Here is a 26,884-nt window from a genome sequence, read left to right as displayed (position 1 = left end):
TCTCCACAACCTCGCCAGCATTTGTTGCTTGCTGTTCTGTTAAATTTTGCTATTTTGACTGGGGTGAAATGATATCTCATAGTTGTTTTAGTTCCTTGTTTTTCAATGCAGCGTAGTACTCCACTTTGTGAATATACCAAAGCTTCTCTATCCATTCGTTTGTTGATGGGCACTTAGGTTGTTTCGAACTCCTTGCTATCATGAACAAAGCCGCGATAAACATGGGTGTGCATATATCTGCTTGGATGTCAGTTATGGTCTCTTTGGGCTATATTCCCAATAATAGAATTGCTGGGTCAAATGCTATTTCTATTTGCACCTGTTTGAGAAAGCACCATAATCATCATTTTACACTTCCACCAACAGTGAATCAGGGTTCCAGTTTCTCCACAACCTCGCCAGCATTTGTTGTTTGCTGTTAAGTTAAATTTTGCTATTCTGACTGGGATAAGAGGATATCTCATAGTTGTTTTGATTTGCATTTCTCTTAAAGCTAGAGATTTTGAACATTTCTTCATGTGCTGGTTAGCCATCTGAATGTCCTCTTTGGTGAAGTGTCTGCTCATATCCTGTGCCCATTTTTTCAATTGGATTATTTACCTTTATCTTGTTGTGGTGCTCAAGTATTTTATAAAGTCTGGATATAAGTCCCTTATCTGATATGTCATTACCAAATACTTTTTCCCAGTCTGTGGCTTCCCTTTTTACTCTGTTGGAGAAGTTTTTGGATATGCATAGGGATTTGATTCTTAGAAGGTCCCATTCATCTATTTTATCTTCTTCTGGTTGTAGGTTCCAATGGTTTTTAAGGTTGTAAATTTTACTAAGAGGAGACTACTAATCTTTTTCCCACAGAGCAGATGGTGGACTTTAACCATCTGAGATGCATAAGGCATTAGCAGCACTTCCTTTTTATTGACAAAAAATGTTCCATTGTATGGTTATATTACATTTTATCTATTCATTTGTCAGTTGATAAGGATTTTAACTGTTCTAAGTAGTGCTGCTATGAACATTCATGTTTTAGTTTTTATGTGAATTTATGTGTTTCATTTCTCTTGTATCATAATTTAATGAAGTTTTGTGAAAGCTCATTTTCACTGTGAAGAAAATGAAATATCAATTTATATTATTAAGACTGGATTAGGACAGGACAGGTTTCAGAGCTGCTGTATATAGGGTCACTATGGGTTGCAGGAACTCGACGGCACATAACAACAACAACAGTGTACATCTAACTAAGATGAAGCTGTTGACAGTTTCAAGCTCCTTTCCATCCATCATTACGTTGCCTATCAGTCCAGTGGTAGAATCTTTGTTTTCCTGATATTGAGACGCAATTCCTTGATCTTCTTCAACAAGTGCTTTAAGTCCTCCTCGTTTTCAGCAAGCAAGGTTGTGTCATTTGCATAATGCAGGTTATTGGTAAGTCTCTCTCCAATCCTGATGCCACACTCTTCTTCAAAGAGTCCAGCTTCTTGAATCATTTGCTCAGCATACAGATTAAATAGGTTTGGAGAGAGAATACATCCCTGATGCACTCCCTTGTTAATTTTAAACCACCCACACAGTGTTACCCTGATCAGTGCACACAACCACCTCTTGGTCAAGGTATAGGTTTCACATGAACCCCGTTAATTGCTCCGGGACTCCCATTCTTTTCAATGTCAGTCACAACTTGTTGTGATCCACACAGTCAGTACTGACTTTGCATAGTCAATAAAGCACAAATAGATATCCTTCTGGTATTCTTTACTTTCAGCCAGGATCCACTTGACATGAGCATTGATATTCCGGGTGCCCTAGCCTCTTCTAAAACCTGCTTGAACTTCTAGCAGTTCCCTATCTATGTACTGTTTACGCTGTTTTTAAATGATCTTCAGCAATGTTTTGCTTGCATGTACTATTAATGATATGGCTTGATGTTCATAGAACTCCATCTTATTTGGTTCTACAATTAATACCCTTGTTACAAGCAGTTGCGAAATAAGGAGGCACATTGCACTGGGAAAATCTGCAGTTAGGGACCTCTCCAAATTATTGGGTAGTAAGATGTCAGTTTGAGATCTAAGGTACGTCTGATTTCAGGCCATGGTCTCCCCTATCACTTGCTATATATCTGAGACCTGGACAATGAATAAGGATGACAGAAGAAGAATTGATGCCTTTGAGCTGTGGTGTTGGAGAAGAGAACTGAACATCCCATGGATGGTGAAAAGAACAAACAGATATGTCTTGGAGATGATGCATCTAGAGTCCTCTCTGGGGGCAAGAATGATGAGGCTTCACCTCACATACTTTGGGCATGTTGCTAGTTGGGACTATTCCTTGGAGAAGGACATGATGCTTGGAAGGGTGGAAGGTCAGTCAAGGAGAGGAAGACCCTCAACCAGGTGGATTAACACAGTGACTGCTGCAATTGACTCTAGTGTGTCAGGAAGTGTGAAGATGGCACAGGATAGGACAGGGTTCAGATCTGTTATTCATGGGGTCACTATGAGTACTCAACCTGATGGCCCCTAACATCAATAACAACATTTAACCACAATAAACTCAACTTGATGACTTGAAATTTTTAGCCTTAAGAAAAATTTCTGAGTTCTATGGTAATTTTAATTTTCTGAGAAACTACAAAATTACTTTCCTAATGTGTACCATTTCACATTCCCACATGACGTTTCCAATTCTCTAGCATGTTGTCAACATTTGTTATAATAATTTTATTTTAGACATTCTAGTGGTAACTCACTGTAGTTTTATTTTCCATTTTCTTACTGAATAATGATGTTGGGCATGCTTTCAGGTGCTTATCTTTTTATTTATAGTTTTTGAGGTCTGTCCAAATCTTTGCTTATTTTATTTTCTTCTTATTATTTAGCTGCAAGAGCCTTTTATATATTTTTGAAGCAAATTTCTCATCAGATATATGGTTTACAAATATTTTTAACCACTGTGAGTTTTAGAATTTTTTATGGTTTTGTTGATTTTGAAAAATGTATGCAACATGTCAATTATATTGTTCTCATTATTGCTACCTGAAAGTCCAACTGTGGTAAGACTGGCTTTAAAATGATTTTGTTTCACAAATATTTTATAACCTTGAAATGCTTATTTTTTTTATCTACAATTAGGAAAACAAGCAAAATTACATTTTTCAGATAATTGAAATCATACTATATAACTTGGTAGCTTTCTTTTGATGTGTTGACATTGTAATGGGTTTTCACATATAAAAACTCTTCATAAAAACAAGAATTTTAATAGCTGCATGGTATTTCACTGTATATACTGTACTTTTTTATAGCTAGGAGGTAAGTTTATTTTTTTAAACATCGAAAATGTTTTATTTTAATATTTTTGTTCCATTATTGCACATTTTCTTTTTCTGCTCTGCTCCCCCCCTTCCTGCAATGCACCCCTTGTTCCAGATTGTTATGTCTAATCATATATTCCTTTCGGACAGTTCTTCCTCTCATCTGTTCTAATGTGATGTTCATTACCTATCCCTATCCACTCTTTTCCCATTCTCTTCCCAATCCCCTCATGTCTATTTTGTAACAGTAGTGTATGCAGCATTTTCCTTTTGTGACTGAGCTATTTCACTAGCTTAACGTCTGGTATCAGGATTGGAGTTAGACTCATCAACAATCTGTGTTATGCAGATGACACAACCCTGCCTGCTGAAACTGAGGAGGACCTGAAGCATTTGCTGCAGAAGGTCAAGGACTATAGCCTCCAATATGGATTGAAGCTCAACATCAAGAAAACAAAGATTCTCACCACTGAGCCAGTTGGCTGCAGCATCATAGATGGTGAAGAGATTGAGATTGTTGACAGTTTCAGTTTGCATGGCTCTACAGTCAATACTGTTGGTACTAGCAGCTAGGAAATCAAAAGATGAATTGCATTGGGAAAATCTGCTGGCAGAGACCTCTCCAAATCACTGAAGAGCAACAATGTCAGTCTGGAGACTAAGGTGCACCTGATACAGACCATGGTCTTTGTAATACTTGCTATGCATCAGAGAGCTGGACAATGACTAGGGATGATAGAAAGAGTATTGATGCCTTTGGGCTGTGGTGCTGGAGAAGAGTATTGAATGTACCATGGACTTCTAGGAGGACAAACAAGTTCATCCTGGAGAGGGTGAAGCTAGACTGCTCCTTGGAAGCAAGGATTCTGAAGCTTTGTCTGACATGCTTTGGACGTGTTGCAAGAGGGACTCAGTACTTGGAGAGGGACATTAGGCTTGGGAGGGTGAAAGGACAGTGCAGGAGAGGAAGACCCTCGATGAGATAGATTGATTCAGTCAGTGAAGTAATGGGGATAGCTGTGTTGGAGACAATAAGATTGGCAAGGGATAGAGCAGAGTTTAGGGTAATTGTACACAGGGTTCAATGAGTTGCAGGTGACTCAATGGCACATACAAATAACAACAACAATGTCCTCCAGGCTCCCCCATGTTGTGTACTGTTTTATGAGCTTATTGTTTTTCAGTGATGTTTAATATTCCATTCTGTGAATGTACCATAATTTTTCTATCCATTCATTTGTTGATGAGCACTGGGTTCCTTCCATCTCTTTGCTATTGTGAATAATGAAGCAATAAATGTGGGTGTGATATGTCTGTTTGAGTCATGGCTTCGGTTTCTTTAGGGCATATTACCAGTAGTGAAATTGCTGAGTCAAATGCCATTTCTATTTCCAACTTTTTGAGGAAGTGCCAGACTGTCCTCTGTAGTGACTGTATATTCCCAAAAGCAGTGAATGAGTTCCAATCTCTCCACAACTTTCCAAGCATTTGTTATTTGTTTCCCTGTTGAACTTTGTTATTGTTACTGAGGTTAGGCTCTACATTTTTAAACTTATACAAGTGTTCAGGTCAGGTCGTTCATTTATATGGTTGCTATGAGTCGTCTACAACTCGACGGCACTTAACAACAACAACAACAACATATTTTTGAACTTTTTTTATTCCTTTTTTTCCTCTAAAATGATTTGGTTTAAAGATGACAAAAAGCCCTCTTTTTCCCCAAATAGTTTAAATATGTATAAAATAATGTGAGTATTCTTTCATTTGTGATACCTATTCATATACAGACTTCTTTGTGAGTATGTAATTTCTTTGTGCATTGGTTATATCTTTATATGATCTTTATCTCTTTTCTCTCTCTTTTTTGTATTTATTTTTTTCTTATTGTATACTGTTGAATTGGATCTGACTGGCACAGGAGGAGATTGTCCCTCCTTCTCCAGGGAAGCATCTGATGGATTCGAATCGTGCACCTTTGGGATTGCAGTGCAGCTTCTTGCCACTAGACCACCAGAGCTCCCTATTATATTATCTCTTATCTCTTTATGGTTTTGCATTTATTTTTCAATACAGAAATTTTCTTTCCCATAATTTGTAGGTCTATTGTTATTAATCAGTGAACACCATCATTTACCAGTTGTATTTGTAACTCATTTTTGGTTGTAATTTCCTGAGTAAATAATTTAGCCAGTGTAATTATTTTTCTTGTTGGCAATAAAATTGAAAAGTAATGAGCAAAACCTATTCTCCTCCAAAGCACCTAAAACATCAGAAACTAATATATGAGACAAAATTTTTCAAAGGTCAGAAAAAAAAATGTACAACCAGCATCTCAAGTGTTTCTGTCTCCCTACACAGGTGAACTGAAAGTCCTGGGTACAGAAGTAACACTTTTCTGAAGAGTGGATAACATGGAGGAAATGGAAGTAGATGAAGTGGATGAATGGGCCGAAACCTCTTCAAAAGCCTCCTTTCTGGTTGCATTTCGCAATGTCCAGGACACTGTGACCGAGAGCATGTTGGTCTGGCTTGTGCGGTCTATTAGTGGCCTGTCAGAAGGAGACTTCAGGGTGGAAATAATTCCCAATAATGCTGTCATCACTTTTCTAAAAAATATTGGTAAGTAAGACAACAGCTTTTTGCAAACTTGTGGCTGCATGCCACTTTGAAATTAAAGGCACTCCACAATGGGTCTACTTTAAAAGTTGTTTATTTCTTCAAATTCTTTGTAAGAAAGAACTGTCAGGGAATGCATCTAATTACTTCTGCTATTACTTATATTTTGCATTTATAAGTGCTTACAGACCCCTGGTGGTATAATGTGTAGCGTGTTGGACTGCTAACTGCAAGGCTGTCATTATGTATCGTGGAGTCAGAATTGATTCATAGATGAGCCTTAAGTGGGTTGTCAGAGGCAGTAAATTGAAATCACAGGGGAGGAGATTGCCCATTTTTCTCCTGTGTAGCAGCTGGTGGATTTGAATCGAAAGCCTTTGGGCTGGCGAAAGGTAGGCTCTTCAAATCCACCAGCTGCTCGCTAAGAGAAAGAGGGTCCAAGAAAGAGAGGAAGACCCTCAATAAGATGGATTGACACCGTGATTACTACAGTGGTCCCAAATATTACAGAAATTATGAGGATGGTGTAGGATAGGACAGGGTTCAGGTCTGTTGTTCTCAGGGTCACTGTAGATCATCATCGGCTCACTGGCACCCAACAACAAAAGCCAATCTTTATGGAAAGAAACAATGTTTAAATGAAATATTTGGCACAGGTTATTTATGAGATGTCTGAGTATTTGCTTTTTAATCATCTATGATTTCTATTTATCCATTATCTTAAATCATTTCTCTAGTGTCAATTCTCCTTTTTTCCACTAGGGTTTTGCCCTGAGAAGCATCATAGTTTTTCTTTCGCATTGAAGTTTTGTTCTTAGTAGAAAGATACCAAGTGAATGCACACTTAGCTGACGAGCAGTACAGGTTGTGACCATTTCAGACGCTGTTAAGCAGGCAGAGTGAGCGAGCCCTGGGAGGCTGTCTGATGCCAGCAGGTCCAATTTAAGAGACTTTCTTTCACGTGTTGCAAGTTTGGGAAGCAATTCCTATTTGAATACAAATACCCCAGTGAGGAAGAGTACCTTTTTAGCAGCTATAACCTATAATGAAACGCTTGGGAAATACTTTATAGGGAAGCTCCTTTTGTGGGAAAAACGTGAGTTATGCACTCACTGCCTTGTTTGGTTATTATAATTGATCTCGGTGGGGATCTACTTGAGCTCTGCTATTGTCTGTATGGAGGTGGACTGGTAACCCAAAGGCAACATTTCCCTGGTGGCTTGAATCCACCAGTGTCTCTACCTCAGAAAGATACGCAGTCTCCTCCCACGTGATTTACAGCCTCTGAAAACCCATGGGAAGGTCAGCTCTGAGTCAGTTCTAACTTAATGGCAGTTTAAGTTTTTTAAATTTAGACTTACTCTGAACTCTCAACGGATTCAAAGTAACTAAATAAAATAATAAACATTCGAATCAACCACAGACAAGCTCCTGGCAGAGGTAGAAGGCACCACTATTCACTTCCCTGTATATATATATATATAAAATTTATTTTTTTTTTTAAGGAGACTCAGTGGCATGTCACTTCTGTGTTCTTTCTAGTCTTTTTGACCTCCTGCCCCAGGTACACACTTGGGCTTCCCTGTGCCCTGCTCATGAATTTCCGTAGCTTCTTTGCACCGTTTAATTAGATTGCACTTTCCTTCGTTTTCTGGCTTTCAGGTCTGAATTGTGCCAATATGACATGCTCTCTCAGGTTTTACTCCAACTACAAGGAGGCCTCTCACTTCTTTTACTGGTTGTTCCCAAGGCTCGTTGTTGTTTTTATATACCATTGAGTCAGAACCAACTCATAGCTGACCCTCCAGCAGGTTTTCAGAGGCTGTAAATCACATAGAAGGAGACTGCCCGTCTTTCTCCCCCAGGGCAGTTAGTTGCCTTTGAGTTGGCAGTGCAGCTTTGAACCGCGGGGCAGTTGTTTCTGAGCTGGTATGTGTCCTCAGTGTGGAAACCATCCTGCATTCTTTTTTTAGGGTGCTGCCTATTCAGTCCCCAGATAGCCACAGTGAGCTGAACAGCAGGGTTCTGACAGTAAAATGATTTTCAGCCTTCACTGTCCTGGTCTTATCTCTCCTGATTCAGGTTTTACCTCAGTTTTTCAACACTTCAACTGTTGTGTTAATTTTTACTACTTTAGTTGTAAGGGAATGTAGGGAAGCTACTGCGTTATACCACCACGTTGCTCCTCCTTTCAACTTGATCTCATCTAGTGAAGTAACTTTGGATCCATAGTTCCAAAATAACATCAAACTGGAGGTCACTGTTAAAGATAGCTGTGCACTCAGGGTAAACATGCAGTGTAAATAGAGTTTGGCATGGTGAAATCTAATTTTGTATAGTTTAGCACTAAGTTGTAATTCCTGGACATAGCATCTAAAATCTCATTATATTAAAAAAATGTTTTTATTTTGGTGAAAAGGTATATGGCCAAAGACAAAGCATTTCCACAACTAACATTGATGACAGTCTTCTTCAAGTTGTGTTATCATTCTTGTTATCCTTTTCTGAATAACTCCATCATCAATTTCTTTTAAACTCACTACTTTCTGAGCTTCCTATCCAAGCTTTTCTTTTTCTTTTGAGATAGAATAGAGAGCATAAAAAACATGGGGCCAGCAGTTCCCATGACTGAAGGCCCCAAACCATGCTTCTCTGAGTATTTATTGAGACTATCCAAGCTTGTGAGTTGTCATTGTCAACTTGATCTTACATAGACACTTCATTAAGAGAACATAATGTCAAAATAGATATACTTCACAAATTAAGAAAAGCTATTTTTTTTATTTATAGTTTACTTCTTGGGATAGTTTTTATTTAAGACTTAAAACTTAAAGATTTTTCAGGGCAATAATATTGGGAGTTCTTCCAACTTCAGGACACCAGAAAGTAAGGAATCTAGTTATATTTTAAGTTTTGTTCTACATTTCCCCCCTTTTGATCAATAGTCTACAGAACCTTTGTAATTACGATTACTTTTCAAAATGTGTTTTATTCTATTAGGAAATGAGACTCCAGACCAATAAACTGATTTTTATTTGTAGATGTCATGACATTTGTTAAGGAGTGTTGTAAACACCCCAGAATTCAGGAACTTCAGATTTTTCCACATCTTCTGGAACAAACAAGAATCATCCGAGTTGAAAATCTGCCACCTGATGTTGCTCACAATTACATAGCAATTTTCTTTGGGAGTTCCTCAGGTGGAGAAAATACAATAACTAATATCCAGTATTTCCCGGAGGAGAGGTCAGCCTTGATTGAGTTTTCGGACAACAAAGGTAACACCAACTTCTCTCTTAATGTTTAAAGTGACTACTAACCATGTGATGCATGAGTGATGTCAAACTAGGGGTCACAGTGATAGTAAAGATATCTTTTTTTTTTTAATTTTATTGTTTTTGTGTGTGTACTGACTCAGATCTGACTGGTACAGGAGGAGATTGTCCCTCTTTCCCCGGCAGAGCATCTGGTGGATTCGAACCGTGCGCCTCTGGGATTGTAGTTGCAGCTCCTTGCCACTAGGCCACCAGAGCTCCCCAGTAAAGATATCTTGTCAAGGCCACTGTATACTTACTGGGATATGCTTTGACCAGATTGGTGTGACAATATAACTTAAATAATTGTGGGTTGGGTTTTTTGATTGTTCAGTAGCAGAAAATGAAATAATAAAACTTTCCTTAATTTTCAATTCACCTGCCAGTCACTGCTTTATTCTGTTGCCTTCATTAGTAATACAACTCCTTGAGTGAATCTATACTTGTTTCCTCTCATTGTTTCTTACATCCAGTCTAGAAAGGTTTACCCCAATAATTCAATCAAAATCGTTCTTATCAAGGTCACCAGTGCTCTGCATTGCTAAGCTCACTAGCTATTTCTCAGTCCTCGTGTTACTTCGTCTCTTAGTGTTTGTTAAAATTGACGGTTCCTGTCTGTTAGATGTAATTTTTCATTTGCTGCTAGAATGCCGGAGAGCTTGAGTGGCCTCTGTAGGGAGTTACACTGCAAATCCACAGGTAGCACCTCTCCAGTGTTTCAAATCTACCAGCTACTTCCTGCTCACTTTTCTCTCCTTTTGTATCTTGTAAGACAAGAGGTGATGCAGGTCACATTCCAGGGAAACTCCCCCTTATGTGAGATAATAGCAATGACCTGATTAGGGGTGTTTCTGCCCTTGTTCTCTTGAAGAGATCAACGTGGTCTATACCCAGCTTAGCCAAGACTCTTCAGCTGGACCAGTAAGTGTTCAGAGGCACTCCACTCCACTAGTAATCCTTGACCTAAAGATGCCCAGCTCTCTTGTTCTGTGACTTGATAAGCTAACTCCATGGAAAAGTGTCCAGTGGCATTTTATTTTGCCAGGAAGCCTCCTGACTCAATGCATTTAGTTCCGTTTCTCTGTGCATAAACTTGTATTCCATCTCATGCCAGTTTCTGGGTTCTAGGCCATTCTCCTGGTTCTGCTGCCACCATTTCTCTGCCATTGCTTCTGACTGTCTGTGCATCCTCCAATGATAAAATGTTTCTCTCTTCCTTCTAAGTCTCCACCAGAACATTTATAATTTGACACCTTAATTCCACCAATAGACTCTTCAATACAATGTTTTTCCTATTGCTGTTGTTTTGTGCCGTTGAGTTGCCTGCGACTCATAGCAACCCTATATACAACAGTCTTAAACCCTGCTCTACCCCTTGCCAATCTTATTGTCTCCAACACACCTATACCCATTACCCCTGTCACTGAGTCAATCCATCTCATCTAGGGTCTTCCTCTCCTGCGTTGTCCCTCTACCCTCCCAAGCATGATGTCCCTGTCCAAGGACTGATCGCACCTTGCAGCATGTCGAAAGTATGTCAGATGAAGCTTCAGAATCCTTGCCTCCAAGGAGCAGTCTGGTGTCACACTCTCTAGGACGAACTTGTTTGTTCTCCTAGCAGTCTATGGTATATTCAGTACCCTTCTCCAGCACCATGGCTCAAAGTATCAATTCTCCTTCCATCATCCCTAGTCATCATTCAGGCCATGGTCTTTGCAAGTATTTGCTATGTATCAGAAACCCAAGGCTTCCATATTTTAGGTATTTTTTTCTGTTAAAGTAGCACCCCACCTTCTTGGCACCAAATATTTTTGACTGGGTTTTATAGAGAAGCAAAATCAATGAAACTTAAATATATACATATACACACAAACATAAGTACACGTGCACAGAGAGATTTGTCTCAAAGAAATGGCCAAATTTCATGGGTCGGATGGTGGGTAAGAGACTTCTCATGACTCACATAGTCACAAGGTCTGATGAATCCTGGATTGGTAGGTCAGACAGTAATCTTCTGTTTTCTGAGGTTGATGAGTCAAAGATTGGCAGGCAATATGGCAGACTTCTGGCACAAGTCCAAAGAACTGAAGGTCCTGTGGTGTTATGTCAGATACAGAATCCAGATGGACCAAAAACCATATCCACATATATTCACTATAGGCCTCTCTGCAGAGGAAACTCCCTTCCCTACTTGGCTGTTTGTAGCATATCTCATCACTGAAGTGAGCTCCTCATATTAGACTTTATCAAGGGAATGAATACATTATATCAGGTCTCATCAAGGGAAGGAGTATGTTATGACTACCAAATGAGGGCAGACTAGTTCACACATAACTTTAACTATCAGACTAGTATCCCTCTCTTAACAGAATTTTGTTTGTTCAGTGAAGTTAAGTCACCTCTAACCTTGTGTCTCAATATACGGAAACCCTGTCCAATCTTGCACCATCCTCACAACTTCTGGTGTACTTAAAATGCACAATGTCAGTACATCTTTCACTCCTTTGCCATCCAACCTCTCAAATTCGCAGAATTCTAAGTCCTTTTCTCTCATACATCTGTTTGCTGAAACATCGCAATTGGTATCCCATCAATTTCTGGAGCTCATTAGTCTATGACAACAAATTTGGAAGACAGCTATATTTGTTCCTATTCCAGAAAGGGTAAACCAACAGAGTGCAGAAATTAGAGATAATAAGGTTAGCTCAGGATAGGGCATACTGGTCACTGTGAGTCACAAGCGACTCAATGGCACATAACAAAAAACAATACCACTAATATATCATGCAAATAAAATCTTCCAGATTAAAAAAAAATACTGAAATAGTACATTGACAGGGAAATTCCAGAAATTCAAGCTAGTTTCCATACTTATTCAGTCTGTATACCGAGAAAATAATTCAAGAGACTGTATAAAGAAGTATATGACATCAGGATTTGATGAAGAATCAGCAAAACCTACATTATGTGAACAACACAACCTTGCTTGCAGAAAGTGGAGAAGACTTGAAACACTTGCTGAAGACGTCAAAGACTTCAAATATGGACCATATATCAACATCAAGGAAGCAACAATCCTCATCACTGTACCAGCTGACAAAATCTTGATAAATGGAGTAAAGATTGAGGTGAAGAATTTAATTTTATTTGTATCAATGCTCATCACTGATGGTACAGCAGTCAGGAAATCCAAAGATGTGTTGCAGTGGGGAAATCTGCTGTCAAAGACCTCTTTACAGTGCTAAAGAACAAGGATATCAGTTTAAAGACTAAGGTGCACTTGAACCAAACCATGGTATCTTTAATTGCTTCCTATGCATCTGAAAGCTGAACAATGAGTAAGGAGAACAGAAGAATTGATACCTTTAAATTGTGATGTTGGAAAAGAGTGTTGGGTAGCTCATGGACTACTAGAAGAACAAACAAATTTGTCTTGGAGGAAGTGTCACCAGAGAGCTCCTCAGTGTGAAAGTTCATCTCACATACTTTGGTTATGTTGTCAGGAGGGAACTTTGGGAAAGTCCCTTTAGACTTTGGAAAAAGATCTCATGGGAAGGTGGAGGATCCGTGAAGGGAGGAAGACTCTCATTGAGAGTGGACTGATACAGTGACTATAACAATGAACTCGAGTGTGGTGGAGATCATGATGATTGTGCAGAATTGTGCAGGGTTTCAATCTGATGTTCATAGAGTTGCGATGAGTTGTAGTCAACTGACAGCACCTAACAGTGACAACATTGTATTTCTTTTTTAAATGAGAATGACATCACTTCTAATGTTGTTTATTCTAATTTCTCATATATTACTGTGTGCATTTATAAAATCTTTAAGGCCAGATTTCTTTTTTAAAAAGTTTATGTCATTATATATATATATCTATGTATCTATGTATCTATATATCTATATATCTCCATGGAAAGATTAGATTAATTTTACTAAACTTCTTCTAAGTAAACATGGATAAAATAAACCTATTTCACTAGGTGCAGATTACCTCCATTGTATTCATCAGCAGTTCTTCTCAGTTTGGTCATGACCAACAAACCTAGAACAGACCTTAATTTGTAAAATGTAGGTGTACTAGAAATAAGCACTGTAATAGAAAAAATTACAGGTCATGATGTCCTGCTGGAAATGCTAATCTCCTTCTTGGAAAATGAGGAGAGAATCTTACTTGCAAAACAACTATGGTGTTAGAATTTTAAAAATTGGCTTTTCTAGTTTTCACAGAGGAAGATATTCAGATAGCCAACAGATACATGAAGAAATGCTCAAAATCCCTGAAATGCTCAAAATAAGAGAGATGTAAATCAAAACCACAATGAGATACTATCTCACCCCAGTAGCAGTAGCTATGTTTAGTAGGGCAGCTAGTAATAAATGTTGGAGAGGATGTGGAGAGGTGAAAACTCTCATACACTGTTGGTGGGATTATAAAATGGTGCAACTACTCTGAAAGTCATTTTGGTGTATCCTCAAAAGTGTGAATATAGAAATGCCATGTGACCCAGCTATTCCACTACTAGGAATATACCCCAAGGAAATTAGAACTGAGACACACATAGAGATATGTACACCAATATTCATAGTAGCTTTATGCACCATTGTAATAACATGGAAACAGACCCAATGTCCAACCACAATTGAATAGATTGATAAATTATGGTACGTTTGCACAGTGGAATATTGTACAGCACACAGGAGCAACAATTTAGAAAAATACTACTTAACTTGGGAGAGGCTGGAGAGCATTATGCTGAGTGAACTAACACAGTCTTTTAAGGACACATACTGCATATGATTATAATTGTAAAAATAGAAGGATAACTAGTAAAACATATATGGACACTCAAGGGGGGAAGGGCTAAGGATGGGTAGGGCAAAACCATAGGGTTACACAGTTTGGTGGTGGTAGAGGGAGAAGGGAATGGCAAAGATCTGGATGAAAAGATTAGTGAGTGGGCAAGGTCCAATGGTGATTAATTTTATGAAACATATGCATGAGAATGATTGTATGAAACAAAATATGAATGAAGAATAGTGCAAAATGCAATGTATATTAACTTTGTAAGCAAACCAATTTTTTTTTTAAAAATGGCTTTTATACCCATTGTGTTAGCCCTTAATGCGGTCATGATCTCAAGCTATCTTCACTGAGGAGGACACATGGTCTTGCAGATCGTCGACAGCTATGGGACCAATAAGAATGTGCTTTCTACACTGTAAAAAGTGGTAGTGGAGAGTGAAGAGACTGTGGCAAAATGTAACCAGAAGAATCCTAGAGATGGAGCTACAGTTAAAGGTTTTGCTTGCTGGATTATTGAAGGAAAAGCTGACTTGTAACTGCTCTGAGATAAAGTTTGCTGGACCATAGAGGAAAGGAGAAACTTCTTGCATTTATGCTGCTGAACTTAACCTAGACTTTCCCTTGTTGACTGAGAAGCTGTCTGAACTAATTGAGGAATTGTATCTTGCTGTTAGTCTGGTTTGGGATTGGATATCCTTTGTCTCCCCCAGTCCTCAACGTATTTCCCTAATAAACCTAACGGCTGTGAGTAAAGTCTGTGAGCCAATCTACAACGAACATTGAACCCAATGATTGGTAGACATAGGTGCAGGAGTATGTGGGTCAGCATATCTGACCATGTAGCTATTTGTTTGGCACTATGGAATAAGGAGCTCTGGTGGCCTAGTGGTAAGAAACTGCACTATAATCTCAAAGGCACATGGTTCAAATCCACCAGCTGTTCCACAGGTAAAGGATGGCAATCTCCTCCAGTGTGATTAACTGCCTCTGAAAACCCAGTTAGCTATGGGTAGGTGTTGACTAGACAGGACACAGTGTAACAACAACAACAACAACTTGGCCATCTCTACCTTGCTACTGTTTTCTTTACACCACCAAATCTCTTGAGTAACAGAATAGAGAAACAGCCATGCTCAGCTGAAAGATGGCAGTCAACCATGTAACTTTAAATGTGTGGACTCTCCGTAGTGCTCGCAGTAATCCCATCACCTGCATCAGACTAACCTCTTCTTCTGAGTTTTCTATAGCAGGATTTAACCTCTACTTTTCCCTGTTCTAGAACACCCACTTTTTACAAATCCATCTCGGTTCTGATTTCATTGCACCGAGTGTGACTGAACCAATTCAAAGACTTGCATTAGTGTCACATCTCTTTCTTTGAAGCTGCTTGACAGTGATGCCATTTTACAAAGATGTACTGCTTTTCAGTCTCATTAGTATCAGGATTTTCTTTTATACTGTAGACAACTTTTACCTTTTGAAACATCACAATTGGACTATGTATGAGTGGTAATCTGTCCTCTCTCTCTCTTTTTTTAACTCTTTAGCAGTGGACACCTATTTGGCCAAAAAGCTTGTCTTCAATGGAACAACCATTTCTGTGTTCCCATATTATGCCTCTCTGGGCACAGCCTTGTATGGAAAGGAGAAGTCCCTAAAAAATGAAGCTACAGTATTTCAAAACTTTGTGACAGAATTAGAATACAAGTGGTTTAATGAACAACAAGAGAGCAACAATAAGGTGAGCTTTCAAATTAGCTTCCATTTAATGCCTTTGTGCTAAATCTGGGAGTCTGGGTAGAATACACACCTCATAGTTAATCCTCTGGAGGAGTCCTGAGAGCTGAGGTAATTTGAAACCATCTGCTAATCATTGGTTGAATGAAGGCCTGTGAGAGAGGTATTTAATATACCTGCACAGTCTTTGTTATGCAGACAGACAAATGGGACTTTGGTGCTGGTGAAATTCATTAGGCAAGAAGCAAGAAGTACAGTTGGAAATTTGCCCTGGATGCTTTTTTGGGGTTACATCACACTAGGATTCTTGGAAGTGTAAGTGAAAGAGCTCTCTGGCACGTGGAGTACTGATGAAATACAATTGGTACACAATGTATCACTGCCTTTTAAAGTTTAAAGCTGTGTTATGTGTTGAGTTAGAGAAGTTTGTGAAATCTAAATTCTATTTAGACACACCTATAGGAAAATTTTTGAAATAGACACTGTTCTCTTTTCTCCCTTTACAGTTTAAAAACATATTCAGCAGGAAAGACCATCATTCAAATGGAGATGTTCTGTATTCAACCCAAACCAAAGAAGGCCTGCCCCTCATGCTGATAAAGGGAGATGTTTGGTATTTTGGGGTAGGTTGCACTATTTAGTAAATTACTTTCTGGAATATCACCATTTAGTTACACTTCAATGATACATGTCCTTTACTTTTTATCAGTGGACACTTACTTAGATGAAAAGCAATGGAATATAATTCATTGATCTTGTCATCTAGGATCAAGGATTAAGGTCATATAAATTTGAGAAGTTAAATAATGCAAGGTTTATGCAGGGGTGTACTTACTATCCCAATATTTTTCTTTATGTACTTGTATGAGGTGGTCCACATTTAAACACAAACCACACTGTAAAACTGTAACTTACTGTAACTGTCCTCTTACTGTAAACTGATCTTAATCTATGCTCATCTCAGTTGTATATATTTTTTCCAATCCAATCAGCATAAAGGAGGAAGAAGAGCATACCTCATAGCTTAAAATCACCCCTCTCAGGCACATCTTCCTATACCTGCCTGGACACTTTCCAGAGGCAGGACTAAAGTGAAGAGAGAATGAGAGATTACCTGTGATGATCTTAAAAGCTCTGTTTGACTGCTATCTATTCCTTCCCTCCTATGCTTGGAACTCCTTTCTTGGAACTACTAATTAGCAGATGATATGGCCACTGTGTCCTACCTGAAGACAGCCACAACACTTAAAGATAACTCTATCAAGATCATCTGGGGAGCTTTAAAAAATAGGTACACCCAAGTCTTACTTCCAGAGATCCTGATTCTTATTGGCCAGGTGTTTAAGTATCTGTAGTTTTTTAAAGATTTCTAGTTGGTTTTGGTAAACCACTAATACTGAAAATCACTGGTTTGGATGCTTTGTCAAAATTCTATAGCCCCTAACATTGTGACATTTGATACCTACACATTCAAGACGACTGAGACTAGAACCCCACCGAGAAGACTGAGGAAACTCTTATGGATTACCAGCCATTGCAAATATTCTTTCTTTTTGTTTTGGCTCATGAGAAGACAGAGGGGAGGTGGCTAGATGCCTTCTTCATTCTCTGAGAAGAAACGAAGATTTTCTTGTTGTTGTCACGTGGGTTCAGGACCTTGTCCTCAGCGCTGCAATTCTCAGATGGCAGAGAATTTTAATCTTACTGTTTTATCCAGGCAGGATCTGACTCATGCTAATCAAACTCAATAGAGATTTGCTTATGAAGCTAGAATTCCAATTTAATTTGCAGTGAGAAGGATAATGGCTATGACTCCTGTGGTGGCTTGCATGTTGCTATGATGCGGGAGCTGTGCCTCCAGTATTTCAAATGCCAGCAGGGTCACCTGTTGTGGACAGCTTTCAGTGGAGCTTCCAGACTAAGACTAAGTGACAGGACTGGCCATGTACTTCTGAAATAATAGCTTTTCAAAACTGGGTAGCAGAGGAACACTGGTGGATATAATGCTCTAAGATGAGACCCTCAGGTTGGAAAGTATTCATATGCGACTAAGGAGGACTGCTCCCTCAAATTGTTGTTTTTGTTATGTGCCATTGAGTTTATCTTAATGACTCCGATGGAGTAAATCTCTCACTCAGTGAAGGATCTTCATTTGTTTATGTGGCAATACACCAAATGAGGAGAAACAGTTGCAAACATCCATTAATAATTGGAACACAAAATGTACAAAATACAAGTATAGGAAATGTGGAAGTTGTGAAAAATTAAATAGAATGCATCAAGGTTGACATCCTAGGCATTAGCGAGATGATATAGACTGCTATTTGCCATTTTGTATCAGACAGTCTCATGAATCTTCTATCCTGTAAATGACAAATTAAAAAGGAATGGTGTGCCACTCACCCTCAAGAAGAACATTTCTAGATCTACCCAGAAGTACAATACTATGAGTGATAGGATACTATTAATACACATACAAGAAAATCTTGTTACATGAAGATGTGTGGTTTAAATTCACCAGATGCTCTGCTGGCGAAGAGGGGCAATCTCCTCCTGTGCTAGTTGGATCTGATTTGACAGAGAGAGAGAGAGAGAGAAACCCACCACAATAAAATAAAAAAATAATAAAAGAAGAAAGTATTATTATCCAAATACACACACCAATGACACATAAACCAAAGATGAAGAAATGAAAGATTTTTGTAAAGTTTTGCAGTCTGAAATTGATTGACCATGAATTCAAGGTGCATTAATAATAATTGGTGACTGGAATGCGAAAGTTGGAAACAAAGAAGAAGGACTGGTAGTTGGAAAATATAACCTTAGTGACAGAAATGAGACTGGAGGTCACAGGATAGAATTTTGTAAAAGGAGTAATTTGTTCATTAATGGCTTACATTTTAAAAAATCATAAATGACCACTATATACATGGGCTTCACCTGATGGACTACACAGGGATCAGACTGACTCCATCTGTGGAGATATTGGGGAAATTCAATATTAGGTTGCTTCTTGGAGGCGAGGATCTTGAAGCTCCATCTCACATAGTTTGGGCATGTTTTTAGGAAGGACCAGTCCTTGGAGAGGGATAATATGTTCAGAAGGGTAGAGGGTCAGTGCAGGGGAGGAAGACCCTGGATGAGATGACATGACACAGTGACTGTGACAATAGGGGCAAGTGTATCAGAGACAGTGAGACTGCCTCAAGATAGGGCATGATTCAGAGCTGTTGTTCTTAGGGTCGCTATGAGTCCTAGTTGATTTGATGACAAATGACAAAACCAACAATAGTCAAAACTAAGCCATCATGTTGACTGGATCAAACCATCAACTACACATGTATAAGTTCAATTGAAGAAAATGAAAACAAATCCACTAGAACCATTTTCAAAAATTGTTTTAATTTTTTTATTGATATTTTAATGAAAGCTTACAGAAAACTTAGATTTTCATTCACTCATTGTTGCACATTTTCCTCCCTACTACCCCACAGTTCATTCTTCTCTTTAAAAAGATTCATTGTTGCATAATTTCCTCCCTCCCTCCTGTCCCCCTAGTTCACTTTGATATGCACCTCTTATTCTGAACTGTTGTCATGCGAATAATACCTAATCATATATTTCTTTCACAAAATTCTTTCCCTCATTGATTTAAATGCAGTCAGTGTCAATTATTTATCCATTCTTTTCTTAGTTTTCCCCAACCTCCTTATCAGTCCTGTTTTATAACAGTGACATTATGCAGTAGTTGCCCTTTTGTGACTGAGGTATTTCAGTCAGGATAATGTCCTGCAGAGTCACCCATTTTGTATAATATTTTATGAATTCTTTGTTTTTCAGTGCTGTGTAGTATTCCAAACCCTCTTAAGAATCAATTTGATGCATTGAACACTAAAGATCAAAGAAAAAAAGAGTTGTAGAATGACAAAAAGGTCATTCTCCAAAGAGAATAAAGCTTCTCCAAAGCATAAAGTTATCAAAAAGCCAGGGGAGAAAGAATTGGACAAAATGGATGTCAGATGAAATTGATTTTAAATTTATTATTAATTTTAATGAAAATATATAGGGACTTTGGATTTCCGTTCATTCACTGTAGTACTTCCCCCTCTCCTAACCCTCCCGCCTAGTACACTACCCTCTTAGAAAATTAAAAGAAAAATTCTTTCATTGTTTTACAAACCCTCCCCCAGGTCCACTCCACTATGCAGCCTTTACTCTGGACTCCTGTCATGACAAAAATACCTAATCACATATCCCTTTTAAACAGTTTTCTCCCTCATCTGTTTCAATGCAGTATACATTATTGAACCCATCTTTCTCAGTCTCCCCCCAACCCCGAGGTCAGTCCTGTTTTACAACAGTGGCACCATGCAGTATTTGTCCTTTTGCGACTGAGATACTTCACTCAGCATAATGTCCTCCAGGGTCACCCATTTTGAATAATATTGCATGAGTTCCTTGTTTTTTAATGCTGTGTTGTATTCCATTGTGTGGATATACCACAGCTTCTCTACCCATTTATTTGTTTATGGGCACTTACGTTGTTTCCAACTCCTTGCTATTGTGAACAAAGCTGCGATAAACATGGGTGTGCATATATCTGCTTGGATGTCAGTTATAGTCTCTTTGGGATATATTCCCAGCAGTGGAATTTCTGGGTCAAATGGTATCTCTATTTGCAACTTTTTGAGAAAGCGCCATACCTCCTTCCACAGTGGTTGCACCATTTTATACTCCCACCAACAGTGAATAAGGGTTCCAGTTTCTCCACAACCTTGCCAGCATTTGTTGCTTACTGTTCTGTTAAATTTTGCTATTCTGACTGGGGTGAGATGATATATATCATAGTTGTTTTGATTTGCATCTCTCTGAGAGCTAGGGATTTTGAACATTTCTTCATGTACTTGTTGGCCATCTGAATGTCTTCTTTGGTGAAGTGTCTGTTCATATCCTGTGTCCATTTTTTTCAATTGGATTATTTACCTTTATCTTGTTGTGGTGCTCATGTATTTTATAAATTCTGGATATAAGTCCCTTATCTGATATGTCATTACCAAATACTTTTTCCCAGTCTGTGGCTTCCCTTTTTGCCCTGTTGGAGAAGGTTTTGGATATGCATAGGGATTTGATTCTTAGAAGATCCCATTCATCTATTTTATCTTCTCCTGGTTGTAGGTTTTTCAGGATACTTGGAAGACTGTTTATGTTGTGGATTAGGACTTCTAGCATTATTCCTAGCTTTTCTTTAATGAAGTTTATAGTCTTTGGTTTTAGTCCTAGGTCCATGATCCACTTTGAGTTGGTTTTTTATAGCGAGTGAGGTGTGGATCTTGCTTAAGTCTTTTGCAGATACTTTTCCAATTTTGCCAACACCATTTGTTAAAAAGGCTGTCGTTTCCCCACTTAACTGATTTCACCTCCTTGTAAAAGATCATTTGACCATAAGTAGATGGGCTGATGTCCGGGTTCTCAATTCTATTCCATTGGTCCGTGTGTCTGTCATTGTACCAGTACCATGCTGTCTTTACCACCATGGCAGTGTAGTAGGATTTGAAATCAGGGAGTGAGATACCTCCTACTTTTTTTCTATTTTTAAGGAGTGTTTTGCTTATTTGGGGCTTCTTTCCATTCCAAATGAAACTGGAGATTGCGTTTTCCATCTCGTTGAAGAATGGGATTGGCATTTGTATTGGGATTGCATTAAACGTGTAAATTGCCTTTGGTAGTATTGCCATTTTCACAATATTGAGTCTTTCTATCCATGGATAAGGGATATTCTTCCACATCTCCAGGTCTCTTTTTGTTTCTTGTAGTAATGTTTTGTAATTTTCTTTGAACAGATCCTTTGTGCTTCTGGTTAAATTTACTCTCAAGTATTTAATCTTGTGATTACCTATTGTGAACGGTATTGTTTTTCTTAGTTCTGGCTCTGTATTCTCTTTGTCACTGTAGAGAAATCGAACTGATTTTTGTATATTGATCTTGTATCCTGCTCCTTTTCTGAATTGGTCCACTGTGTCCAATAGTTTTCTTGCTGAGTCTTTAGGGTTTTCTACGTATACTAATCATATCATCTGCATAGAGAGATAATTTTACCTCCTCTTTGCCAATTTGGACACCTTTTATTCCCTTCTCTTGTCTTATTGCTATTGCTAAGACTTCCAAAACCATATTGAATAAGAGAAGTGAGTGTGGGCATCCTTGCCTAGTACCTGTTCTTAAAGGGAATGTCTTTAACCTCTCTCCATTGAGAATAATGTTGGCTCTCGGGTTTGCATACATACTTTTTACTATGTTGAAGAAATTCCCCTCTATTACTATTTTGTGGAGTCTTTTAATCAGGAAAGAGTGTTGTGAAAATATTATTATTAAACCTAACTTTATTATGGGGATTTTTAAAAAAATATGGAACACTTCTTGCTGATCTTCTCTGTATCGTTCCAATTTTAGTATATGTGCTGCCGAAGCGAGCACAATTATGGGCAAATTTTTGACTTATGGAGGAAGAATCGAAAGGAGATGGAAGGGATATACAGTCACTGTGTCAAAAAAAGAATTAGACGACACTGAACCATTTCAGGAAGTAGCATGTAATAAAGAACAAATAATACTGAAGGTAGAAGATAAAGCTTCACTGAAGACTTTGTCACAAAAATAAGGACCCAGGAATTGATGGAATACCATTTGAGGTGTTTCAGGAATACAGTTGCAACTCTGGATTTGTTCACCAGTCTCTGCCATAAATGTGGAAGACAGCTAACTGGCTGGAAGATTTGTTCCCATTCCCTCCCCAAAAGGATGATCCAACAGACTTTTAAAATTATCAAATTTCAAAACAACTATGAGATATTATCTCACCCCAGCAACAATAGCAGATTTCATTCAACAGGGCAGCAAACAACAAATGCTGACAAGTTTCTGGAAAGACTGGAACTGTTACACACTGGTGAAAATGTAAAATGGTACAACCACTGTGAAAGGCAGTCTGATGCTTTCTCAAAAAGTTGGAAATAGAAATAGCATTTGACCCAACAATTCCACTACTGGGAATATACTCTAAAGAAACCAGAGCGATGTATGCATACGTATATTTATTGCTGCGTTTTTCACAATAACAAAGAGATGGAAACAACCCAAGTGCCCATCAACAAGTGAATGGATAGAGAAACTATGGTATATACACAGAATGAAATATTATGCATCATTGAAAAACATTGAAGTCATAAAATATTACACAACATGGGGGAGCCTGGAGGACACTGCTGAGTGAAATATCTCAGTCACAAAAAGGACAGAAAATGCATGACACTGCTATTATAAAATGTGACAGATATGAAGGGACTGGGGAGAGAATGGGAAAAGAGTGGATAGATAATGAATACTGCATTAAGTCAGTTGAGAAGAAGAACTGTCTGTAAGTATATATATGATTAGGCATTATATATATGACAACAATCTGGAATAAGGGGTGCATTGAAGGGAGGGCTGGGGGAGAGGAAAGAAAATGTGCAACAATTTAAAAATTTAAAAACAAAAAAACTAAGTAGAAAAAATATCCAACAGTATAATTAATTTCATATGCAAGTAAAATCTTGCTGAAGATTATTTAAAAATTACAGAAAACTGCCACAAATTTAAGCGGGATTCAGAAGAGGTTGTGACAAAAAGGGTATCACTGTTGATATCAGATAGGTTTTTATTGAAAGCAGAAAATACCAGAAAGATTTTTGTGTTTTATCTTTTATACAAAGCTTTTTGTGGGAATCATAAGAAATTGTGGCTAACATTGAGAAGAATGGAAATCCCAGAGCAATTAATTGGGCTCTTGTGAAACCTATTCCTAGACCAAGAAGTAATTGACTAATTAGAATAAGGGAAAACTGTGTGGTTTAAAATCAGAAAAGGTATTCATCAGGGTTGTATCCTTTCTCCGTACCTATTTAATCTGTATGCTGTCCAGATAATTCAAGAAATTGGACTGTCGTATCAGGATTGGAGGAAGAATCATCAACAACCTATATTATGCAGATGACACAACCTTGCTCGATGAAAGTACAAAAGACTTGAAACACTTACTGTGGAATATCTGAGTCGAAGACTTCAATATGAATTTCATCTCAACATCAAGAAAACAAAAATTATCACAACTGGACCAATAGACAACCTCATAATAGATGGAGAAAAGATTGAAGTTGTCAATGATTTTGTCTTGCTTGGATCCACACACTTAATAGCAGCTAAAAAATCAAAAGATAAATTGCATTGGGACAATGTGCTATCAAGGACCAAACGTCAAAAGAGCAAGGATGTTGGTTTAAAGTCCAAGATGTACCTGATCAAACCTTGTTATTTTTAATTGCTCCTGTGCATCTAAAAGTTGAACAGTGAATAAGGAAGACCAAGGAAGAATTGATGCCTTTGAATTGTGGCATTGGCAAAGAACCTTGTATATTCCATGGCCTGCCAATAAACAAATCTGTCCTGAAAGCAGTGTAACCAGAGTGTGCCTTACAGGCAAGGATGGTGAAACTTTGTCTCAGTTACTTGAGATATATTTTCAGGAGGACCCAGTCCTTAGAGACATTATATTGGAAAGGTCAGTGAAAGATAGCAGGACCCTCAGTGAGAGGACTCAGTGACTACCGCATGGGTTTGAGCATGACAGAGATTGTGAGAATTGTACAGGCTAGAGCAAAAATGAAGTCTTTTGTTCATAGGGTTTCTATGGTTCATAAATCAACTCAACACACTTTTGCTATTCAGAGAAACAGGGAGAACCTCAAAAGATGGATTGACACTGGCTGTTAACAGTGGACTTCAGTACTCTGGAAAGGTCCCTGACAGCAGATTTTTCCCATTGCAATTAGTCTTTTGATTTCCTAACTGCTGGTGCCAAGAGTGTTGTTTGTGGAACCAAACAAGCTGAAATGGTTAACAACCTCAATCTCTTCTCCATCTATTATGATGCTGCCAGTTGGCCCAGTGGTGAGAACCTTTGTCTTCCTGATGTTGAGCTTCAGTCCATATTGAAGACTACAGTTCTTGACCTTCTGCAGCAAAAGCCTCAGGTTTTCCTCAGTTTCAGCAAGCCAAGGTTGTCTCATCTACGTAATATAGGTTGTTGATGAATCTTCCTCCAATCCTGATGCCACATTCCTCTTCACAGAAGTCCAGCCTCTTGGATGATCTGTTCCACATAAAGATTGAAAAGGTATGGCGATAGGGTGCATCCCTGGTGTACTCCTTTCCTGATTTTGAACCACTCAGTGTTTCCCTCCTCTGTTATGATGACTGCTTCCTGGTTTCACATGAGCACAATTAGTTCTTCTGTATCATTCCAGAATATGAAACGAGTTACATGTCATCATTAACTAGTTCTTGATTATTATTTCTTTTATTTTTTTTCGTTAAGGCTGATGTCATTGTGAACTCTGTTCCTGCGAATCTTCAGCTTGAAGGAGAAGCACAAGCTCAGGCTCTTTTGGACAAAGCTGGTCCAACGCTCCAAATAGAGTTGAATGCTGCTAGGGATGGAAGCGAGGAGCCAGTGGGAAGCATGGTTATGACAAGCGGAGGGTCTCTGAACTGCCGAACTATGTTTCATGTTGTGCCTCCAGACTGGAACAATGGAGTAGGATTAACTAAGCAGGTAGAGAAAGCCCTTGGTTCTCCACTTCACTTGAAAGCCTTGGGAATCTCTTTCTGACATGATATATGATATAGACCTGTGGTTCTCAAGTAGATGCGATTCCCCACCAGAGGAGACATTTGGTGTGTTAGCATTGCAGCTGCTCCAATGAATGGGTAGAGACTAGGAACATTGCTACACAATCTACAATGCACAAGCTGGCCTCCTACAATGTGGAATTATCTGGCTTAGAGTGGAAACTCTAGTTTGATTTAATTCTATCTCTTTTATAAAATCTTTACTGTATTTCATGGAAAGTGCATAAGAACTACAGTTACTTCATTGTAACTAACCTAGAGAAATGAATTCTTATAAAAAAACTTGCAGATTAATTTATAATCTTTATTATAACAAGAAAGTGTGGCCTGAGGTGTGGTGAAGAATGAAGGAACTTTACCTTCTTTTGAAAACTCAATTTTCACTTCTCTGCTTTAATCGTAACTCATTTTTTTTGCCAAGAATATAAAGTTATATTACTGAAAATAAAGGTATAAAAATAAAATAATATTTTATAGTCAGCTATAGATCAGATGTGATAATGGTTACCTATGGTGGACAGTGTTCAGTGGAGCTCCCTGATTAAAACAAGCTTGGAAGCTGGAGTGGCATACCTAACCATATATTCCTTTTATACAGTTCTCTCCCTCGTCTGTTACAATGCCATGTATATTATTTATCCCCACTTTTCTTAGTTTCCCCTCAGCCCCCATAACAATCTTGTTCTATAACAGTGGCATTATGCAGTATTTGTCTTTTTGTAACTGAGATATTTCACTCGGCATAATGCCCTCCCTGGTCACTCATTTTGGTTACTATTTCATGAGTTCCTTGTTTTTCAGTGCTGCATAATATTCCATAGTGTGAATATCCCACAGCTTCTCTATCCATTCATTTGTTGATGGACACATAGGTTGTTTCCAACACTTTGCTATTGTGAACAAAGCAGTAATAAACATGGGTGTGCATATATCTGCTTGTGTGACAGTTCTGGTTTCTTTAGGGTATATTTCCAGTAGTAGAACTACTAGGTTAAATGCTATTTTTATCTCCAACTTTTTGAGAAAGCACCATACTGCCTTCCAGAGTGGTTGCACCATTTTACACTTCCACCAACAGTGAATAAGGGCTCCAGTTTCTCCACAACCTCACCAACATTTGTTGTTCACTGCTCTGTTAAATTTTGCTATTCTTATTGGGGTGAGAAGCCTGGAAGCAGGAGCAGCATTCACTTCCGAAATGGCTTGCCTCCAGAAACTCTATATACGAATAGTGCTCAGGCCTTTTGTTCATAGGGCCGCTATGAGTTATCTATGACTCGACAGCACCTAACAACAATAACAACGATGACATAGAGCTACATTGGCCTAGTGGACAGAAATTCATGCTACCAAGCCCAAGGTGGGTGATTT

At 38.4% G+C, this 26,884-nt stretch overlaps 1 protein-coding gene across 1 annotated transcript in view; it reads left to right on the top strand.

Moving 5' to 3' along the window:
• The first annotated feature begins 5,724 nt into the window (after nucleotides 1–5,724).
• The window catches only part of PARP15 (poly (ADP-ribose) polymerase family, member 15), a 57,412-nt gene continuing 36,252 nt past the window's right edge, over nucleotides 5,725–26,884 (top strand). The window contains exons 1-5 of the mRNA XM_006884306.1: nucleotides 5,725–5,932; nucleotides 8,971–9,207; nucleotides 15,598–15,791; nucleotides 16,294–16,410; nucleotides 25,200–25,436. Of these exons, the coding sequence (XP_006884368.1) occupies nucleotides 5,725–5,932; nucleotides 8,971–9,207; nucleotides 15,598–15,791; nucleotides 16,294–16,410; nucleotides 25,200–25,436 (993 nt within the window). The remainder of the gene's footprint in view (nucleotides 5,933–8,970; nucleotides 9,208–15,597; nucleotides 15,792–16,293; nucleotides 16,411–25,199; nucleotides 25,437–26,884) is intronic.

The sequence above is a fragment of the Elephantulus edwardii genome, unplaced genomic scaffold (assembly GCF_000299155.1).
Source record: "Elephantulus edwardii isolate Elephantulus edwardi_28Jun2011 unplaced genomic scaffold, EleEdw1.0 scaffold00032, whole genome shotgun sequence".
Classification (NCBI taxonomy): Eukaryota; Metazoa; Chordata; class Mammalia; order Macroscelidea; family Macroscelididae; genus Elephantulus; species Elephantulus edwardii.
This window is presented reverse-complemented; position numbering and strand designations above follow the sequence as displayed.